At 44.3% G+C, this 16,528-nt stretch overlaps 2 protein-coding genes across 3 annotated transcripts in view; both read right to left on the bottom strand.

The window, feature by feature from the left end:
* Positions 1-8,963, bottom strand: part of LOC129820268 (integrin beta-3-like) — a 39,994-nt gene extending 31,031 nt beyond the window's left edge. Inside the window, exons 1-4 of one of the 2 annotated variants that reach the window (XM_055877354.1) lie at positions 8,766-8,963; positions 6,414-6,499; positions 4,438-4,645; positions 3,812-4,064 (exon numbers count right to left, since the gene is read on the bottom strand). In XM_055877354.1, coding sequence (XP_055733329.1) covers positions 3,812-4,064; positions 4,438-4,645; positions 6,414-6,499; positions 8,766-8,847 — 629 coding nt within the window. In that variant the 5' untranslated portion in view covers positions 8,848-8,963. Of the gene's footprint in view, positions 1-3,811; positions 4,065-4,143; positions 4,157-4,437; positions 4,646-6,413; positions 6,500-8,765 lie in introns of those variants that run through there. The other variant, XM_055877413.1, reaches the window with a different exon arrangement.
* A 2,901-nt stretch (positions 8,964-11,864) lies between these two features.
* Positions 11,865-16,408, bottom strand: LOC129851199 (phenylethanolamine N-methyltransferase). The gene is made up of 3 exons (XM_055917614.1): positions 15,925-16,408; positions 13,817-14,027; positions 11,865-13,405 (listed from the first exon to the last, which is right to left on the bottom strand). The coding sequence occupies exons 1-3, from the start codon at positions 16,124-16,126 to the stop codon at positions 12,964-12,966; spliced, it is 855 nt and encodes a 284-aa protein (XP_055773589.1). The 5' UTR covers positions 16,127-16,408; the 3' UTR covers positions 11,865-12,963.
* Between the last annotated feature and the right edge of the window lie 120 nt (positions 16,409-16,528).

The raw sequence follows: 16,528 nt of genomic DNA, 5'->3' as shown, positions 1-16,528 counted from the left end.
ATAAATAAATATCGTAAAAGTGGTGCGTGCTTATGTATTCCCCCCCCTTTGCTATGAAGCCCCTAAATAAGATCTGGTGCAACCCATTACCTTCAGAAGTCACATAATTAGTTAAATAAAGTCCACTTGTGTGCAATCTAAGTGTCACATGATCTCAGTATATATACACCTGTTCTGAAAGGCCCCAGAGTCTGCAACACCACTAAGAAAGCGGTACCACCAAGCAAGTGGCACCATGAGGACCAAGGATCTCTCCAAACAGGTCAGCAACAAAGTTGTGGAGAAGTACAGATCAGTGTTGGGTTATAAAAAAAATATCCCAAACTTTGAACATCCCACAGAGCAGCATTAAATCCATTATTAAAACATGGAAAGAATAAGGCACCACAACAAACCTGCCAAGAGAGGGCCGCCCACCAAAACTCACGGACCAGGCAAGGAGGGCATTAATCAGAGGGGCAACAAAGAGACCAAAGATAACCCTGAGGGAGCTGCAAAGCTCCACAGTGGCGATTGGAGTATCTGTCCATAGGACCACTTTAAGCCGTACACTCCACAGAGCTGGGCTTTACGGAAGAGTGGCCAGAAAAAAAACATTGCTTAAAGAAAGAAATAAGCAAACACATTTGGTGTTCGCCATAAGGCATGTGGGAGACTCCCCAAACATATGGAAGAAGGTACTCTGGTCAGATGAGACAAATTTAGCTTTTTGGCCATTAAGGTAAACGCTATGTCTGGCACAAACCCAACACCTCTCATCACCCCAAGAACACCATCCCCACAGTGAAGCATGCTGGTGGCAGCATCATGCTGTGGGGATGTTTTCATTGGCAGGGACTGGGAAATTGGTCAGAATTGAAGGAATGATGGATGGCGCTAAATACAGGGAAATTCTTGAGGGAAACCTGTTTCAGTCTTCCAGAGATTTGAGACTGGGACAGATGTTCACCTTCCAGCAGGGCAATGACCCCAAGCATACTGCTAAAGCAACACTCGAGTGGTTTAAGGGGAAACATTTAAATGTCTTGGAATGGCCTAGTCAAAGCCCAGACCTCAATCCAATTGATAATCTGTGGTATGATTTAAAGATTGCTGTACACCAGCGGAACCAATCCAACTTGAAGGAGCTGGAGCAGTTTTGCCTTGAAGAATGGGCAAAAATCCCAGTGGCTAGATGTGCCAAGCTTATATAGACATACCCCAAGAGACTTGCAGTTGTAATTGCTGCAAAAGGTGGCTCTACAAAGTATTGACTTTGGGGGGGGTGAATAGTTATGCACGCTCAAGTTTTCTGTTTTTCTGTCTTATTTCTTGTTTGTTTCACAATAAAACATATTTTGCATCTTCAAAGTGGTAGGCATGTTGTGTAAATCAAATTATACAAACCCCCCCAAAAATCTATTTTAATTCCAGGTTGTAAGGCAACAAAATAGGAAAAATGCCAAGGGGATGAATACTTTCGCAAGCCACTGTATGTTGACTATGACGTTATTAGCTAATATGGTGACAACGATGTAGGCTATGCGTAGCAGTTAGCAGTTATGATATGAAGGTTTGTCTTGAAAGTTATTTTTTTGTCTGGTCACGGACAGCTGATTTGTTGTGTACTGAAGTCCACAAGCAAAGGGAGAAGGCAAGAGGAGGAGTGTGTAGATGCAAGAAGGAATTATGCAACGAGCAAAATGTTCATGCTGTAAGTATGTGGCTGCTATGAAAGTGAACTGTGTTTCCGTGTGATCAGAGGTGTATTCATTCCACCAATTCTGTTGATGCAGGCAAGAGTGTGCAAAGCGGTATTAAACATGTCACTCTGTCACCTTAATTACTCAAATTGTTTCTCACGACCTGTGCACCTATGTTGTAAACGTTCATTGATATGCTAGGTTGTAACGACCTCATGATGGGTATAGGGAAAATTTGAGTATCATAAACCTATCAATGTGAATGGAATATGAATGACAGTCATCCAATATGCTACAATAGAAATAAGGCCATGCTCATTAATAAAATGGCGTCCTCTATCATCTCATTGATTTACAGTGCATTCGAAAAGTATTCAGACCCCTTGACTTTTTCCACATTTTGTTATGCTACAGCCTTGTTCAGAAATGGATTGAATCGTTTTTCCCCCTCATCCAACCAACACAGAATAGTCCATAATGACAAAGCAAAAACAGGTTTTTAGGCATTTTAGCAAATGTATTAAACATACAAAACTGAAATATCACATTTCCATAAGTATTCAGACCCTTTACTCAGTACTTTGTTGAAGCACCTTTTGTAAGTGATTGCAGCCTTGAGTCTTCTTGGGTATGGTGCTACAAGCGTGGGAGACCTGTATTTGGGGAGTTTCTCCTATTCTTCTCTGCAGATCCTCTCAAACTCTGCCAGGTTGGAAGAGCAGTGTTGCTGCACAGCTATTTTCAGGTCTCTCCAGAGATGTTCGATTGGGTTCAGGTCCGTGCTCTGGCTGGGCCACTCAAGGACATTCAGAGACTTGTCCCGATGTAACTTCTGCGTTTTCTTGACTGTGTGCTTAGTGTCATTGTCCTTCAATGGTGCAGAAATGTTTTGGTATCCTTCCCCAGATCTCTGCCTCCACACAATCCTGTCTCAGAGCTCTACGGACAATCCTTTCGACCTCATGGCTTGGTTTTTGCTCTGACACGCACTGTCAACTGTGTGACCTTATGTCCAATCAATTTAATTTACCACAGGTGGACTCCAATCAAGTTGTAGAAACATCTCCAGGATGATCAATGGATACAGGATGCACCCGAGCTCAATTTCGAGTCTCATAGCAAAGGGTCTTGTGTTTTTTATTTTGAATACATTTGCAAAACATTCTAAAAACCTGTTTTTGCTTTGTCATTATGAGGTATTGTGTGTAGATTGATGACGGAAAAAAATATTGTATCCATTTTAGAATAAGGCTGTAGCGTAACAAAATGTGTAAAAAGCACTGTACAAATGCACTGTATACAGTACTGTTCTAGTAGAGAGAGAGCGAGATGACGTGTGTGAGAGAGGGAGAGAAAAATAGATGACGTGTGTGAGAGAGGGAGAGAAAGAGAGATGATGTGTGTGAGTGAGGGAGAGAGAGATGACGTGAGGGAGAGAGAGAGAGATGATGTATGTGAGTGAGAGAGAGAGAAAGAGAGAGAGAGATGACGTGAGGGAGAGAGAGATGACGTGTGTGAGTGAGGGAGAGTGAGAGAGAGAGAGAGAGAGATGACGTGTGTGAGTGAGGGAGAGCGAGAGAGAGAGAGATGACGTGAGGGAGGGAGAGAGAGAGAGAGAGAGAGAGTGTGAGGGAGAGAAATAGATAACAGGAGTGTAAGGAAGCAAAACCTCAAACCAGTGAAAAGTTCAGCTAAACCAGGGTGGAGACAGCCAATCTTGTAAGCGCTCCTTAAACCCCCGTCGAGATCTCTGGATTACTTGTGTCTGACTCCTACACGCTGACTAAGCATCATCACCCACAGAGTCTCAGAATGACTCAACACCAACAGCTAGCTTTTATACATGACAGTTTAAAGGCACAACCTACAATTTCAATAGCCTGACCTTGCCACTGTTTGGTGAGAAGAAGGACGGGGCTGGGGAAACATAACCACTCTCAAGTTTAAAGAGGAAGTCATACAAGGACTGATAGTGTTTGGTGTTTTGTTGAGAGAAGGGTGCAAATGGGTGTCAGAGCTTTCCTTTTCCTTATTGTAAGATATATATTCCCCATTTTAATGTCATGAACCCGTTTAAATTAAGGATAAACTAAAACAAAGTTATCCCTAGTTTAATAACCCTGGCTTACCCGTGACAGGGGTTGAGCAGGGCCTCCTTGGGGGAGATGTACATGTAAGGCGACAGTGGCTTGTCCACGAAGGCTCCGAAGCCCATGCGCAGGTTGCTGGTGGTGCGTCCCATTTCCTCGGCCAGGCCTTTCCCCAGGGTGCGGAGGCGGAACAGGTCATCGTTCATGGAGAAGGACAGGTCCATGAGGTAATACAGGTCCACCGGGTAGTCCTCCACCTGGCGCACCTTCACTGTGAACCGCTTGGAGTCATCTGACAGGGGGAGAGGTGGCATTTGGGATGAGCTGGTCTGAATGTAATAACCTCATCGGGTCTCATGTAATAATATCACCTGGTCTGAGGGTGATGTGGTATCAATCTAATAATCTCACCTGGTCTGAGGGTGACATGAAGTCTCACCTGGTCTGAATGTGTAATAATCTCACCTGTTTTGAGTGCAATAATTCCACCTGTTGTCAGTGTAATAATCTCACCTGGTCTGAGGGTATAATACTATCACCTGGTCTGAGTGTAATAATCCCACCTGGTTTCATTGTGTTAATCCCACTTGGCCAAAATGTAATAGGCATAATCTCTTTTGATCTGAATGTAATAATCTCACCTGGTGTTGGTCTAATAATCTCACCTGGTCTGAGGGTGATGTGGAGTCTCTGAGGTTGGATCTGCGTGGCGTCGGCCGTGTCTCCGGCTGCCTTGTTGCTGAGGGGCCGGTCCTCCTTCACCTGCAGCTTGCTGGTGGGGAACTCAAGGGAGGCCGGGGGAGCACAGCCCGCCACCAATAGGTTACGCTTCAGGTCACAACGAGACAAGCCTGCCACCCCCTGTCCAAAGTCCTGATGGAACAATCCAAGAAGTTAGTGAGAGAAGCAGGAAGTTTTAATAATCTCTACCCTTCCCTTCAAAAAAGCTAGAAGTAGCAGTTATAACACAGCCTATGTGTTGTTTGTGGTAGGCCATCTTGTTTTTAGCCAGGCCATGGAGGTGAAAGGGCAAGTCCTGACATGCCCCATGCCATAGAAGGGTCGTTTCACTTTGATATTTGGATTAGAAATGGTGGAGAAAAAAAAAGGGGGGGAAAAGCCTCTTATAGTAAATCACTTGCTACTTAATTTAGACCACATAGAGAATTCCAGAAATCATATTTTTTATATGAATAAATGCTTGCTAAAGTGCCAAAATTCTTCATTTTGACATGTCCCTACGTCAACCTGTATCACTTCTAGGAAGATTTTAACCCACTAAATCCCAAAGTATCTCAACATTTCACATCATTGTAAGGCCCTAGTCATTTTGTTGCTTTGACAAAGTCATTTCTGAAGATTACTATTTATTTCATGTGATTAGTGAATCCATTTAAGTGTGTCCCTCATTTTAAGGTCAACCCTGTTACATGAACTGAACTCTCGTTTTAAAGGGATACTTCGGGATTTTGACAATGAAGTCCTTTATCTAGTTCCCCAGAGCCAGAAACTCATGAATACATTTTTTATGTTTCTGCATCTGGTATGAAGGAAGTTAGAGGTAGTTTTGTGAGTAAAAACTAACTAGCATGCTAGCAGTTACCATGGACTTCCAGTCATTGTGCTCACGCTAGTTATCAATTGTGCTAATGCTATTTAGCAACTTCCTTCAAACAGAGAAATAAAAAATGTTATCCATGAGTTCATCTGACTCTGGGGAAGTAGATAAAGGGCTTCATTGCCAAAATCCTGTAGTATCTCTTTAATACGGTGAAACGATTCCTTTTTAAAAAAATTTTTTCAAGAGAAACACTGAACATCTAATAATCAAACCATAGAGTAAAAGGTGAGCTATTTTTGGCAATTTCTGATGGTTTGTGGTGTAAAACTGAGTGGGCCGAGCATAGCACGTCAACCCTGTTACCCATAAATAGACAGGCTAAAACTGTTTTAACAATTTCACATTATTTATTTTTTTAGCTTGCATTCAATTGCCACTACCTGCTGCACACAACAAGCTTAAATTCCCCCTGTCACAAGTGGATTCATGGCTGATTTAAGAAGAAATAGTTAACCCTGTTACGGTCAACCCTGTTACTTTATTTGGCACTTAATAGGCACTTACTATAGTATTTTTTTATTTAACATCTTGAGATGTGAAAATGTGTTTTTTATGAGGTTGAACATGTTCTCTTTCTGACACGAAGTAAAAATTTGGTCAATTCAAGTATTTTTGACCCTGTTACACTTCTCAAAAAACACATAATTGGTGGAGCAACCCAGAAATATAATCATAGGGATGAATACATGGAGAAAATTAATAAACATTTCAGGGAGGAAGGGAGTAACCCATGCCAGGGAATTGCCAAAGTGCAGTCCCCATCCATTGCCATTGCCCTTAACTACAGTTACAACACTATTCTGTGGCCCAATTTCCTTGATGTCAATCAGATTGATTACAACATGTCCAAACAGGAGTCATATGCGTGCCACAAGACTGTGTTAGCCTTCTGAGCTAAGCATTAGCTCAGGGGAGCTAGCGCCCATCTTTAGGTCATAGGCAAACCCCCTCTGTTACACAGATCAGTGATCCCTTGGGAAAGGATAATTGAAGGAGATATCAGGGAGAATTTAGACCCACCTCTTGGGAACACCACGCACAAGTAGGATGTACAGCCAGACACTGCTTACATGTGCTGGCCCCTCGGGATGTACAGATGTTGGAACCTGAAATGACAGTAGAGTCACTCACCAAACTCTACGTAAACATAGCATGTAGACACACATGCACCCACATATGCATAGTATACATACAGCAATCGTACATATATAAATGTGCAAAGGCACACACGAACAAAAAGTCCTACAGGAATCATGCAGGAATTCTACCCTTTGTGAAGGTGTCCCGCAGGAATCCTGTAGGATTGACAAAATCCCCGATGCTCCTGCAGGACTCCTGCAAGAGTATGACGTCCTGCTGAAATGTTGAAATTCTTGCAGGACCATGACAATTCCTGCAAGAATAAGTAATCTGTGGATCATCTGTGGATCTGTTGGGACAGTATGCAAATTGGAGTGTGTCTAGGGTTTCTGGGATAATGGTGTTGATGTGAGCCATGACCAGCCTTTCAAAGCACTTCATGGCTACATACGTGAGTGCTACGGGTCAGTAGTCATTTAGGCAGGTTACCTTAGTGTTTTTGGGCACAGTCACTATGGTGGTCTGCATAAAATATGTTGGTATTACAGACTCGGACAGGGAGAGGTTGAAAATGTCAGTGAAGACATTTGCCAGTTGGTCAGCGCATGCTTGCAGTACACGTCCTGGTAATCCGTCTGGACCTGCGGCCTTGTGAATGTTGACCTGTTTAAAGGTCTTACTCACATCGGCTGCAGAGCAAGTGATCACACAGTCTTCCGGAACAGCTGGTGCTCTCATGCATGTTTCAGTGTTATTTGCCTCGAAGCAAGCATAGAAGTAGTTTAGCTCGTCTGGTAGGCTTTTTTTCACTGGGCAGCTCTCGGCTGTGCTTCCCTTTGTAGTCTGTAATGGTTTGCAAGCCCTGCCACATCCGACGAGCATCAGAACCGGTGTAGTACTATTCGATCTTAGTTCTGTATTGACACTTTGCCTGTTTGATGGTTCACCGGAGGGCAAAGCGAGATTTCTTATAAGCTTCCGGGTTAGAGTCCTGCTCCTTGAAAGCGGCAGCTCAAGTCTTAAGCTCAGTGCGGATGTTGCCTGTAATCCATGGCTTCTGGTTGGGGTATGTATGTACGGTCACTCTGGGGACGACGTCATTGATGCACTTATTGATTAAGCCAATGACTGACTCACTCTTTTACCTATGCTTCTACCATATTTATTCAGAATCTCATATTTTCTTTCTCCTAGGAATCCTATTTTATGCAGTGCTGGTGAAATGGACAATCAAACACACCCGCTGTTCCTGCATTGAATAATAAAACTCCTATGCAATCAGATATCTTATGCTTTATGTCCATTATTTTAAAGGATGAGGAAGGGATCCCACAGGTTGTTCTACAGGAAAATGGCCCTGAAAATATTTCAGAATTACCTTCAGGAATCTTATCTACAGGATATCCAAAAGGATTTTGGGGCCATTTTGCTGTAGAACAATTCCTTCTGGTAGCCCTTCAGGAAAAGTGTTCTTGAAGGACTTCCTGCATGATTCCTACAGGAAACTGGCCCGAAAATCCTACAGGAATCCTGCAGAATATTTATCCTGCAGGATTCCTGTAGGATTTTTCATGCAGGATTCCAGTAAGACTTTTTTGTAAGGGTGTAGATAGCCTACAGTAATTCGATGTGTGTACATGTGTGTGTATGACTTAAGACACCTTTTTAATAAATAGTGATTGTTCTGGGCGATCAATCACATCACTTTTGGCATGCTTATTGAACCTCAAGTAATGGACACACCTGCACACAGACTCGCATGTACACACACTATTAACATGATACAGCAACTTATGACTTATGGTCCTCTTACTAGCAGAATGCTAAGCGCATAATTCCCCTTTGTCATCTCATCAGGTGGTAAGGGATCATAAGGGGAAAGATGGAAACTAGAGGCCAGTCTCAAACAGTCTGGGGAGAGCACGGAGAGCTACGTGGACACATTTAGACAGATTACAACAAAACGAGTTTGGAGTTAATTAACAATTTTTATCCATTTATCCAGTTATGATTAATTTACTTTAATAAAAAAGATCATGATTTTCTATAATAAAAGCCTAAATGATGCTACTGCATCTATTAAATGTCCTTATTTGTAACGATATTACCATTTCATGCGACCATTTAGAAACTACAGTGTCTAACTTGTATTTTTAGCTGTAGTCTGTTTCCCTGTCTGAACTGCGTTTTGCGCCCTCTCTCAACAATTATCAATTATTACACCGCTGTTCAAGATGCAGCAACTGCACACCGCTAGAAGTAGCACATTTACATCACATAGTTCAAACTTACCCGAAACATCAGTAACTGCAAATAAAACGAAATAACCTATCCAAAGTTTAGTCCTTTGCGTTATGTGAGTAGGCCTACCCATCTTGGCGTGGGTACTTTGTCAGGACGCACGGCGCAGGCGTTTGGCAAGGCATTTATTTGTGACTAGTTTAAATACCCCCCCTCCCTTCCGCCTTCGCTCAGCCTGCGATCCGATACAACTCCAAATAGAGTAAACTCAAAAGCACTGTTTTCCTCTGTCTGGAAAGTCATAGCCTACTGTACAACGAGGTGTGGCGTTTATAAGGGGTGGGGGGGGGGGGGGGGTCTTTAGAGCAAATATAAAGTTGTTCAGCACATTTTAGAACACTATGTTTTCATGTTTAAGCTTTTTAAAAAGTTTTTGTATTGAATATGTTGAATATTTGTATTATGCCTATATCATAGCTATAATAAAATAATAGCTATTATTATGTCTTGTTATTTTAAATAAAGTTGTTAAATACGATTACAATACATATATGAAACATATGGAGCAACTTGATACTAAGTTAGCTAGGTTTTAAATGGTTGGCTTTGAAGTGGGAGTTGGTATGAGTCACTGACTGTATGACTCTAAAATGTGATTTTTCTTCGGTTTACTCAAGTCAACTAATATTGGAAAGTTACTACCGACAGTGTTGCTACAAATCATCCTAGTATAACAGAGCGCTACTTAGTTAAAAAAGTTTACAGTCAGAACAATATCCCATAGTGAACACAGTCATGAGTTAATTCTGATGACATGGTCACATTGAGTCAGTATGATAAGGCGTTGATTATGAAGTTACTTTATATGGCCCATCCAGTTTGGAGCCTGTGGGAAAGGTTGAGACTGAGTAAAATAGGCCCCATCCTCCCTCCAGAATCCCAGTACTGCACAAGAAGGCCATCTGCAATGGGAAGAGTCAAGGACTGCATGCAGCTCCAACATCTCAGCAGTCAGGGAAGGCTACTGTTCCTCCCATCCGGAAGCCACTGCAACCCATCCGTACCAAGAGGGATCAAACCTGCGTGGTGAAAGACATCTACCTCCATAGTGCCAAGCCATTGAAGGCAGTCCATGGAGACAAAATGGTCGCCAAGATGCCTCTGCCTCCCATTAGAGCCAGAGTCACTGTGCCAAACAATGATGCCAAGAAGAAGCCATTCCAGCCAGTCAGACCAGAGGGCAGCCCTCGTCCTGCTGCTTCAAAGTACAGAAGGCAGGTTGTGAAGAAACACGTTCATTTCAAGACTCAGACCCTAACTGTACAAGATCTATCGCCATGCCGTGATAAGAGGGTATGGGTTGTCTTCAACTTGGAGGCTGAGCAGGTGATGGCATATCTGAAGGCCAAGCTGATCAGTGTCACCCAGGAATTAAACCTGATCAAAGGTGGGGCCAAGATTGATGCTCAGGCTTTGGAGGAGAGGAAAGCAAAGGAGCAGTTCAAGGTCAAGGTGGAGAAGTTCATCCAGGAGATCTGCCTGATGAAGGTGGATTCTGACCCATGGGAGATGATCAGAGATAACGAAGAGGAGGAAGAGAGGAAGAAAGAGGTGATGGAAAACGGAGGGGAAGAGGGCAGCAAGTGAGCAAGGACAGGGTCCAAGTTGAGAAAAGTGTGAAAGTGGAGAATGAGAAAATGAAGGACGGAGAGGTAAATTAGTGTACTGCTGAACTAGTTCATTGTTGTGATCATGTTTTAGGCTTATTTGTATTACATACTGTATATTGTATGTATTTTTCCAATTTAATTGTATGTAAAGTGCCTTTAGAGTGCCCAATATACCATCTGGCATGAGCTGTGCAATCATGTGTCCATCTGATAACGAGGAGTACCACAACGGAAATGTCTTTTGACTTTGTGTTTTTTATCCTTGTGAATTTTAATGTGAGTAGTATTTTATTCACAATGGCTGAAGCAGCTCAATGTAGCCTATTTTAAATTTGTCACATAAATAAACAAATTAATTCCTTCATTCAGGTGGTGTTGAAACGTCGATTTGGGATGAGTGCAGCCAACTCCAAGCTGAAGCAGTGTGAGCACTGCGGCCGGTGCTTTGATCCTAGTTGCCTGGAGAAACACAGCGAGATCTGTGCCAAGCTCTCCTCCAAGAGCTCTAGACGGGGGGTCTATGACTCCACCAAGCACCGGCTCAAAGGCACTGTACTGGCTGGCTACGTGACGCGATCCGTGGTGTGATGCACCAAGGGACCTGGGTCTGTCTGTAAATTACCACTCTTTTTGATTGAGCAGACAGACAGGACAGACAGACAGGAGGAGCTGGACAGAGCGGATGAGCGGTGGGGCTGGGATTCGAGAACACGCCAAAACAGACATAGATGGGCTGTGGGCATCGGCGGTGACTGCTGTAGACCAGTGTCAGACCGACCGCTAGACCGCCTGTTGTTCAAAAGATGACCTCTGCCTTGGAATCGGCGACAGTTCCAATAAGAGGAAGTACTACTAGGAGGCAGTATTGTATCCGGAAACGTCTAAACCAACAGTGTTCAGCAGTTCCTCAAATCCACAGAAACACCTGTAGTTCTCCAATATAATAAGGAATCCCAACAACTCTTTTTAAATGTTTCAGTCAGATTTGTTCCAGGAAGGTCAAGGATATTCCTTTAACAACTCACGCTCTCCATACCTGTGCATTTTCACTTCCTTGTCACTTGTGTGCCTTTATGTGACCAGTGACCCATGAGCCAACATATAGCGCTCTCTAGTGCAGCGTTTCCCAAACTGTTTTGCTTCGTGACCCACCAGTTAAGGGGTCTATGGAGTCGTGACCCACCGTAAGGGTTGAGCGGTGAAAGCACAAACTAACACCCCAAAAAATCATACTAATAATGAACCCTCTTATTCAAAACATCCAACTGAATGTAGATTTGAGGGTTTTGAGCACCTTATTTGTAACAACCCACAACACAATTCATCCTCTGTATCTACCTGGACCGCTGCTGCTACCCACGTGTGGCCCCGACCCCACAGTTTTGGAACCACTGCTCTAGTGTATAAATTAAGTGGAATATACAAGTTCTTTGTAGTAGTTGAGAATGGACTGGAATGAAATGGGACAGTCAAAAACGGGTAACAGTTAACGTTTTTATTTCACTTCAGGCAAAGTCAGTGAAGCCACAAGCCAAGTTAACATTGACCAACAAGCCAAAAGTAGCCAGAGAAAATAACACATAACACAATAAGAGACGACAATAAAAAATAAATTTTAAACATACAAAAGGATTGGTTAATGGGTTTGAGAGCATAGAATTTTGATGTAAAAAAAAAAAAACTCAATTGAGACTAAAAGCCTATTAAGTCCTTTCTGTGACAAACTAACACATTTTTTTTTAACAGCCAACAACATGGCCAATTGCTGACTAACCCTAAAAGACTAACCATAATCCTCATAGAAAATAACTTCTCTGTTAGATTTACATGACTTCTCAGGTCGAAGTTCAAGTATGAAAACATACTTGGGTCTTCCACCAAGCTAGTCCAATTCAGGCTCTATGAAGTAATTGCCTTTGAATGTGTTGGGAGCACACCCAAATACTCAATGGCTGCATTTACACAGGAAGTCCAATTCTTTTGACCAATAAGATCAGCTCTTTTGCGAATAATTGGGCAAAAGATCAGAATTGGACTGCCTATGTAAATGCAACCAGTGGGATGAAGACTAAGATCATGACGCGTCAGTGACTTCATTTCAACAGCAGGGGGCAGAAGTAGACCTTTTATTCTTTAAGTCAAATGTCAGTGAATGGCCATAAATGTTAACTGGATTTCTATTGTGGAAATTGTTAGCAATCTTCCTCTCCCACTCTTTCTCCCTTTCACTTCTCCCATTAAAAATACTATTTTCTTTATGTGTTTTTAATCTAATTTTATTGTTTACTTCCTCACTGTTCTGATCCAATCTTTCCCCTCTCTCCTTCTCTTTTTAAATACAGTTTGCCTTCTCACTATTTCAACAACCTCTACCTCTTCCTCTCTTTTTGAATTCCGTATCTTCCTCATCATCTATTGTTTACTTTCTGACCTCATCTCTTTTCGACTTTTACTCATCCTAGTCTCTTCCAACCTCTCACATCCTCATCCTCCTTCTACTTCCACTACTCTCCCTCCCCTCCCACCTCTACCCACCTTCCTCCTCTCCTTTCCTCCTCTCCTTTCCTCCTCCTTCTCCTCTATGGCTTCCTGGCCTTCACAAAGAACACGCCCGTCACGTCGTCCACCCCCACCATCATGCCCTGGGGCAGCGTGTACACCTCCAGCCTCACCAACGTGTACCCACTGGCCCTCACGCTGGCACACACCTGGGCCTCATCCAGGGGCACCACAGGGATGCGCACACCGGGCCCCCCCATGTAGTAGCTCTCACCCAGGGCCCCGATGAGGAGCAGGTGGCCCCCGGGCCGGAGAAGGCCCCTGATGTGGCCCAGGGCCCTGTTGAAGGCGGCCAGGTCAGGGCTGACGCTTTCCAGGCAGAAGCAGGACACCAGGCAGTCGGCGCCGGCAGTGGGGAGCTGGGAGTCAGGGTGCAGGGGGCGGGGGAGGTGCACGTCTATGGGGAGAATGTCGGAAACAACAGAACGCAGGCGCGCGGCTTTCTCGGTCCACGCTGAAGGGCTGATCAGGACAATAAAACAACAAACAATACAAACAATTAACAGCAATAAACATACATTATTTAATGTCTGTCCTCAAAAGCCAGCACTTACTTGACCAATCAATATATGCTAGGAAGTCAGTCCCCGCACCTGGTTTCCCAGGTCTAAATCTGTCAGAGAGTTTATAGGCAAGAGTGAAAACCAGCAGACTCTGTTAATGCGCCCCTCAAGGAGTTGAGTTTAACTCCTCAAGTCATATTCATTAGGCACCAAATGGAAGAAAACTGACTCAAACAGCAAGGGACAACCTGTTCAACCTGTTTAACTTGTCCAATATGAAACGCTTGTCTTTGTTTTCCGTTGCAAAACGTTTTGCGACGATGCGCACTAATGAGTTTGACCCTGGTCTACCACTAACATCAGCACCCACCGTCGGCCCTCCAGCTTGCAGACATGCTGCAGGTAGGGGGTCCAGTCCAGGCTGCTGTAGCCCTCGCCCTGCAGCCAACGCCTCAGCTCCTGCCTGTTCACCTCCAGGAAGTCTGTGAGAAACACAGTGTCGAACACCTCACAGCCGCTCAACACCTGGTATAGAGTGGGCCCTGAACCCACGTCCACCAACACGTCACCTCCCACGTCACCTGACAGAGAGGGCGGGGAAGTGAGGGGGAAGAGGAAAAGAGATTGGGGATTGGGGGAAGGGGGGGGGGGGGTAGAGAGAAGGAGGGGGAGAAAGGGAGGTAGAGGAGGGGGAGATCGAAAGAAAGGGTAGAGAAAGGGAGGGAGAGGCAGAGAAGGGGGGTAGAGGAGGGTAGAGATAAGAGGGTGGGAGAGAGAGGGAGAGGACAGGGAAGTAATGGTGGGAGAGAGGGAGATGACCGAAGGAGTCGACAGACAGAGGTGTAGAGAGAGAAGTGATACAACATTAAACATACTCACCCTTCCCATTTACAAGTCTACTGTGCATACACAAAAACACAGATATTGTACATATTTCAAAAATCACACCCTCAGTGAAAAATGTTATTCATACAGCCGCTCATAGACAGACAGACAGATGCACACAAACGCAAGCACACGCACGCACGCACGCACACACACACACACACACACACACACACACACACACACACACACACACACACACACACACACACACACACACACACACACACACACACACACACACACACACACACACACACGAGTTGAGTTTAACACCTCAAATTGTTTCCATTCGGCACCAAATGGAAGAAAACTGACTGAAACCGTTTTCTTCCACACACACAATGACGCAAACAAGCACGCACACACGCACGTGTAACGCAGTTAAGAACGTACCGTCAGGTCTTTCCACAGCAAGCTTAAAATGTCGAGGAGCTATCGAATTAGATCTTTTTTTTTCTATAGCTCAAACCGTTGCAACGTTGTCCAGGAGAGCGGTCACGCGTGTTTGTGAAGCAGAGGATCACTGGTTTGAGCCCAGTATGGGGCAGTCGGAACATGTAGGAAGCTGTTAGCAACATGCTGACCCCTGTTACAGACAGTGGTACCGTGGCCCGGCTTGGCAGTTGGGCTCAACTCAACGGCTGGAGTAGCTCACTGTGTGGCGAGTTAAGGGGTGAGTGTAACGGAGTTAAGAACGAACCGGAAGCTCCCTCCACATCAAGCCTGAAATGTCGCGGATGGAGCTATCCAGATAGATTATTTTTCTGTAGCTCAAACCGTTGGAACGTTGTCAAGGAGGGTGGTCACTTGTGTTTGTGAAGACGAGGATCACTGATTCGAGCCCAGCATGGGGCAGTCGGACAATAGAGTAAGCTAAGCTTACCCACTGCCTCCAGGTCATCTACAAGTCTCTGCTAGGTAAAGCCCCGCCTGGTCACCATAGCAGCACCCACCCGTAGCACGCGCTCCAGCAGGTATATCTCACTGGTCACCCCCAAAGCCAACACTTCCTTTGGCCGCCTTTCCTTCCAGTTCTCTGCTGCCAATGACTGGAAAGAACTGCAAAAATCACTGAAGCTGGAGACTCATATCTCCCTCACTAGCTTTAAGCACCAGCTGTCAGAGCAGCTCACAGATCACTGCACCTGTACATAGCCCATCTGTAAATAGCCCATCCAACTACCTCATCCCCATACTGTATTTATTTATTTATCTTGCTCCTTTGCACCCCAGTATCTCTACTTGCACATTCATCATCTGCACATCTACCATTCCAGTGTTTAATTGCTATATTGTAAATACTTTGCCATCATGGCCTATTTATTGCCTTACCTCCCTTATCCTACCTCATTTGCACACACTGTATATAGACTATTTCTACTGTATTTTTGACTGTATGTTTGTTTATTCCATGTGTAACTCTGTGTTGTTGTATGTGTCGAACTGCTTTGCTTTATCTTGGCCAGGTCACAGTTGTAAAGGAGAACTTGTTCTCAACTAGCCTACCTGGTTAAATAAAGGTGAAATAAATAAAACAAAAAAGCTGTTAGCAGCACACTGATCCCGTTAGACACACACACTCTCACTCACCCTCGGTAAAAGCTCTGTGCAGACATCCTAGTTTCCAGGGTACGATGCTGTCTTGCCGGTCAAAGTCCGCCCGCGGTGGCATGTAGTTATACTGTAGATAGGCTGCTGGATCAAAGCCTTGGTAACAAGCTACCATCGCCGCCACACCCTTCTCTCTCTCTCTATCGTTCTCTTCTTTTTCATTTTTCGCCTCCCTGTCCATGCCTTTTTCTCTCTATCAGAACCCCTCTTTCCCACTCGTTCCACTCCTTTCCTGTTCTCCCTTTTCTGCCTTTCTATCAGTGGGTCAGCAGGTGAGTGGAAAACAGTCTCTGTCTCCGCCAGTATTAATACATGTGTGTGTTGTGTTGTGTTGTGTTGTGTTGTGTGTGTGTGTGTGTGTGTGTGTGTGTGTGTGTGTGTGTGTGTGTGTGTGTGTGTGTGTGTGTGTGTGTGTGTGTGTGTGTGTGTGTGTGTGTGTGTGTGTGTGTGTGTGTGTTCAGTCTGTGCGTGTGCTTTGTCTATGTCTGTCTGTGTTCCTAAGCTTTGGGGTAGTCTCTCTCTCTCTCTCTCTCTCTCTCTCTCTCTCTCTCTCTCTCTCTCTCTCTCTCTCTCTCTCTCTCTC

Source organism: Salvelinus fontinalis, chromosome 1, assembly GCF_029448725.1.
Source record: "Salvelinus fontinalis isolate EN_2023a chromosome 1, ASM2944872v1, whole genome shotgun sequence".
NCBI lineage: Eukaryota > Metazoa > Chordata > Actinopteri > Salmoniformes > Salmonidae > Salvelinus > Salvelinus fontinalis.
The sequence above is the reverse complement of the archived record's forward strand: the minus strand, read 5'-3'. Positions and strand labels throughout refer to the sequence as shown.

What these genes read in the sequence shown, in the direction of transcription:
- LOC129851199 (XM_055917614.1), bottom strand. Translation starts at nt 16,126, where the DNA reads ATGGACAGGGAGGCGAAAAATGAAAAAGAAGAGAACGATAGAGAGAGA. An exon ending in GCACAGAGCTTTTACCGAGG is followed by an intron (nt 14,028 to 15,924) that starts GTGAGTGAGAGT and finishes CCTCTCTGTCAG; the next exon opens with GTGACGTGGGAGGTGACGTG. An exon ending in TGCAAGCTGGAGGGCCGACG is followed by an intron (nt 13,406 to 13,816) that starts GTGGGTGCTGAT and finishes TGTCCTGATCAG; the next exon opens with CCCTTCAGCGTGGACCGAGA.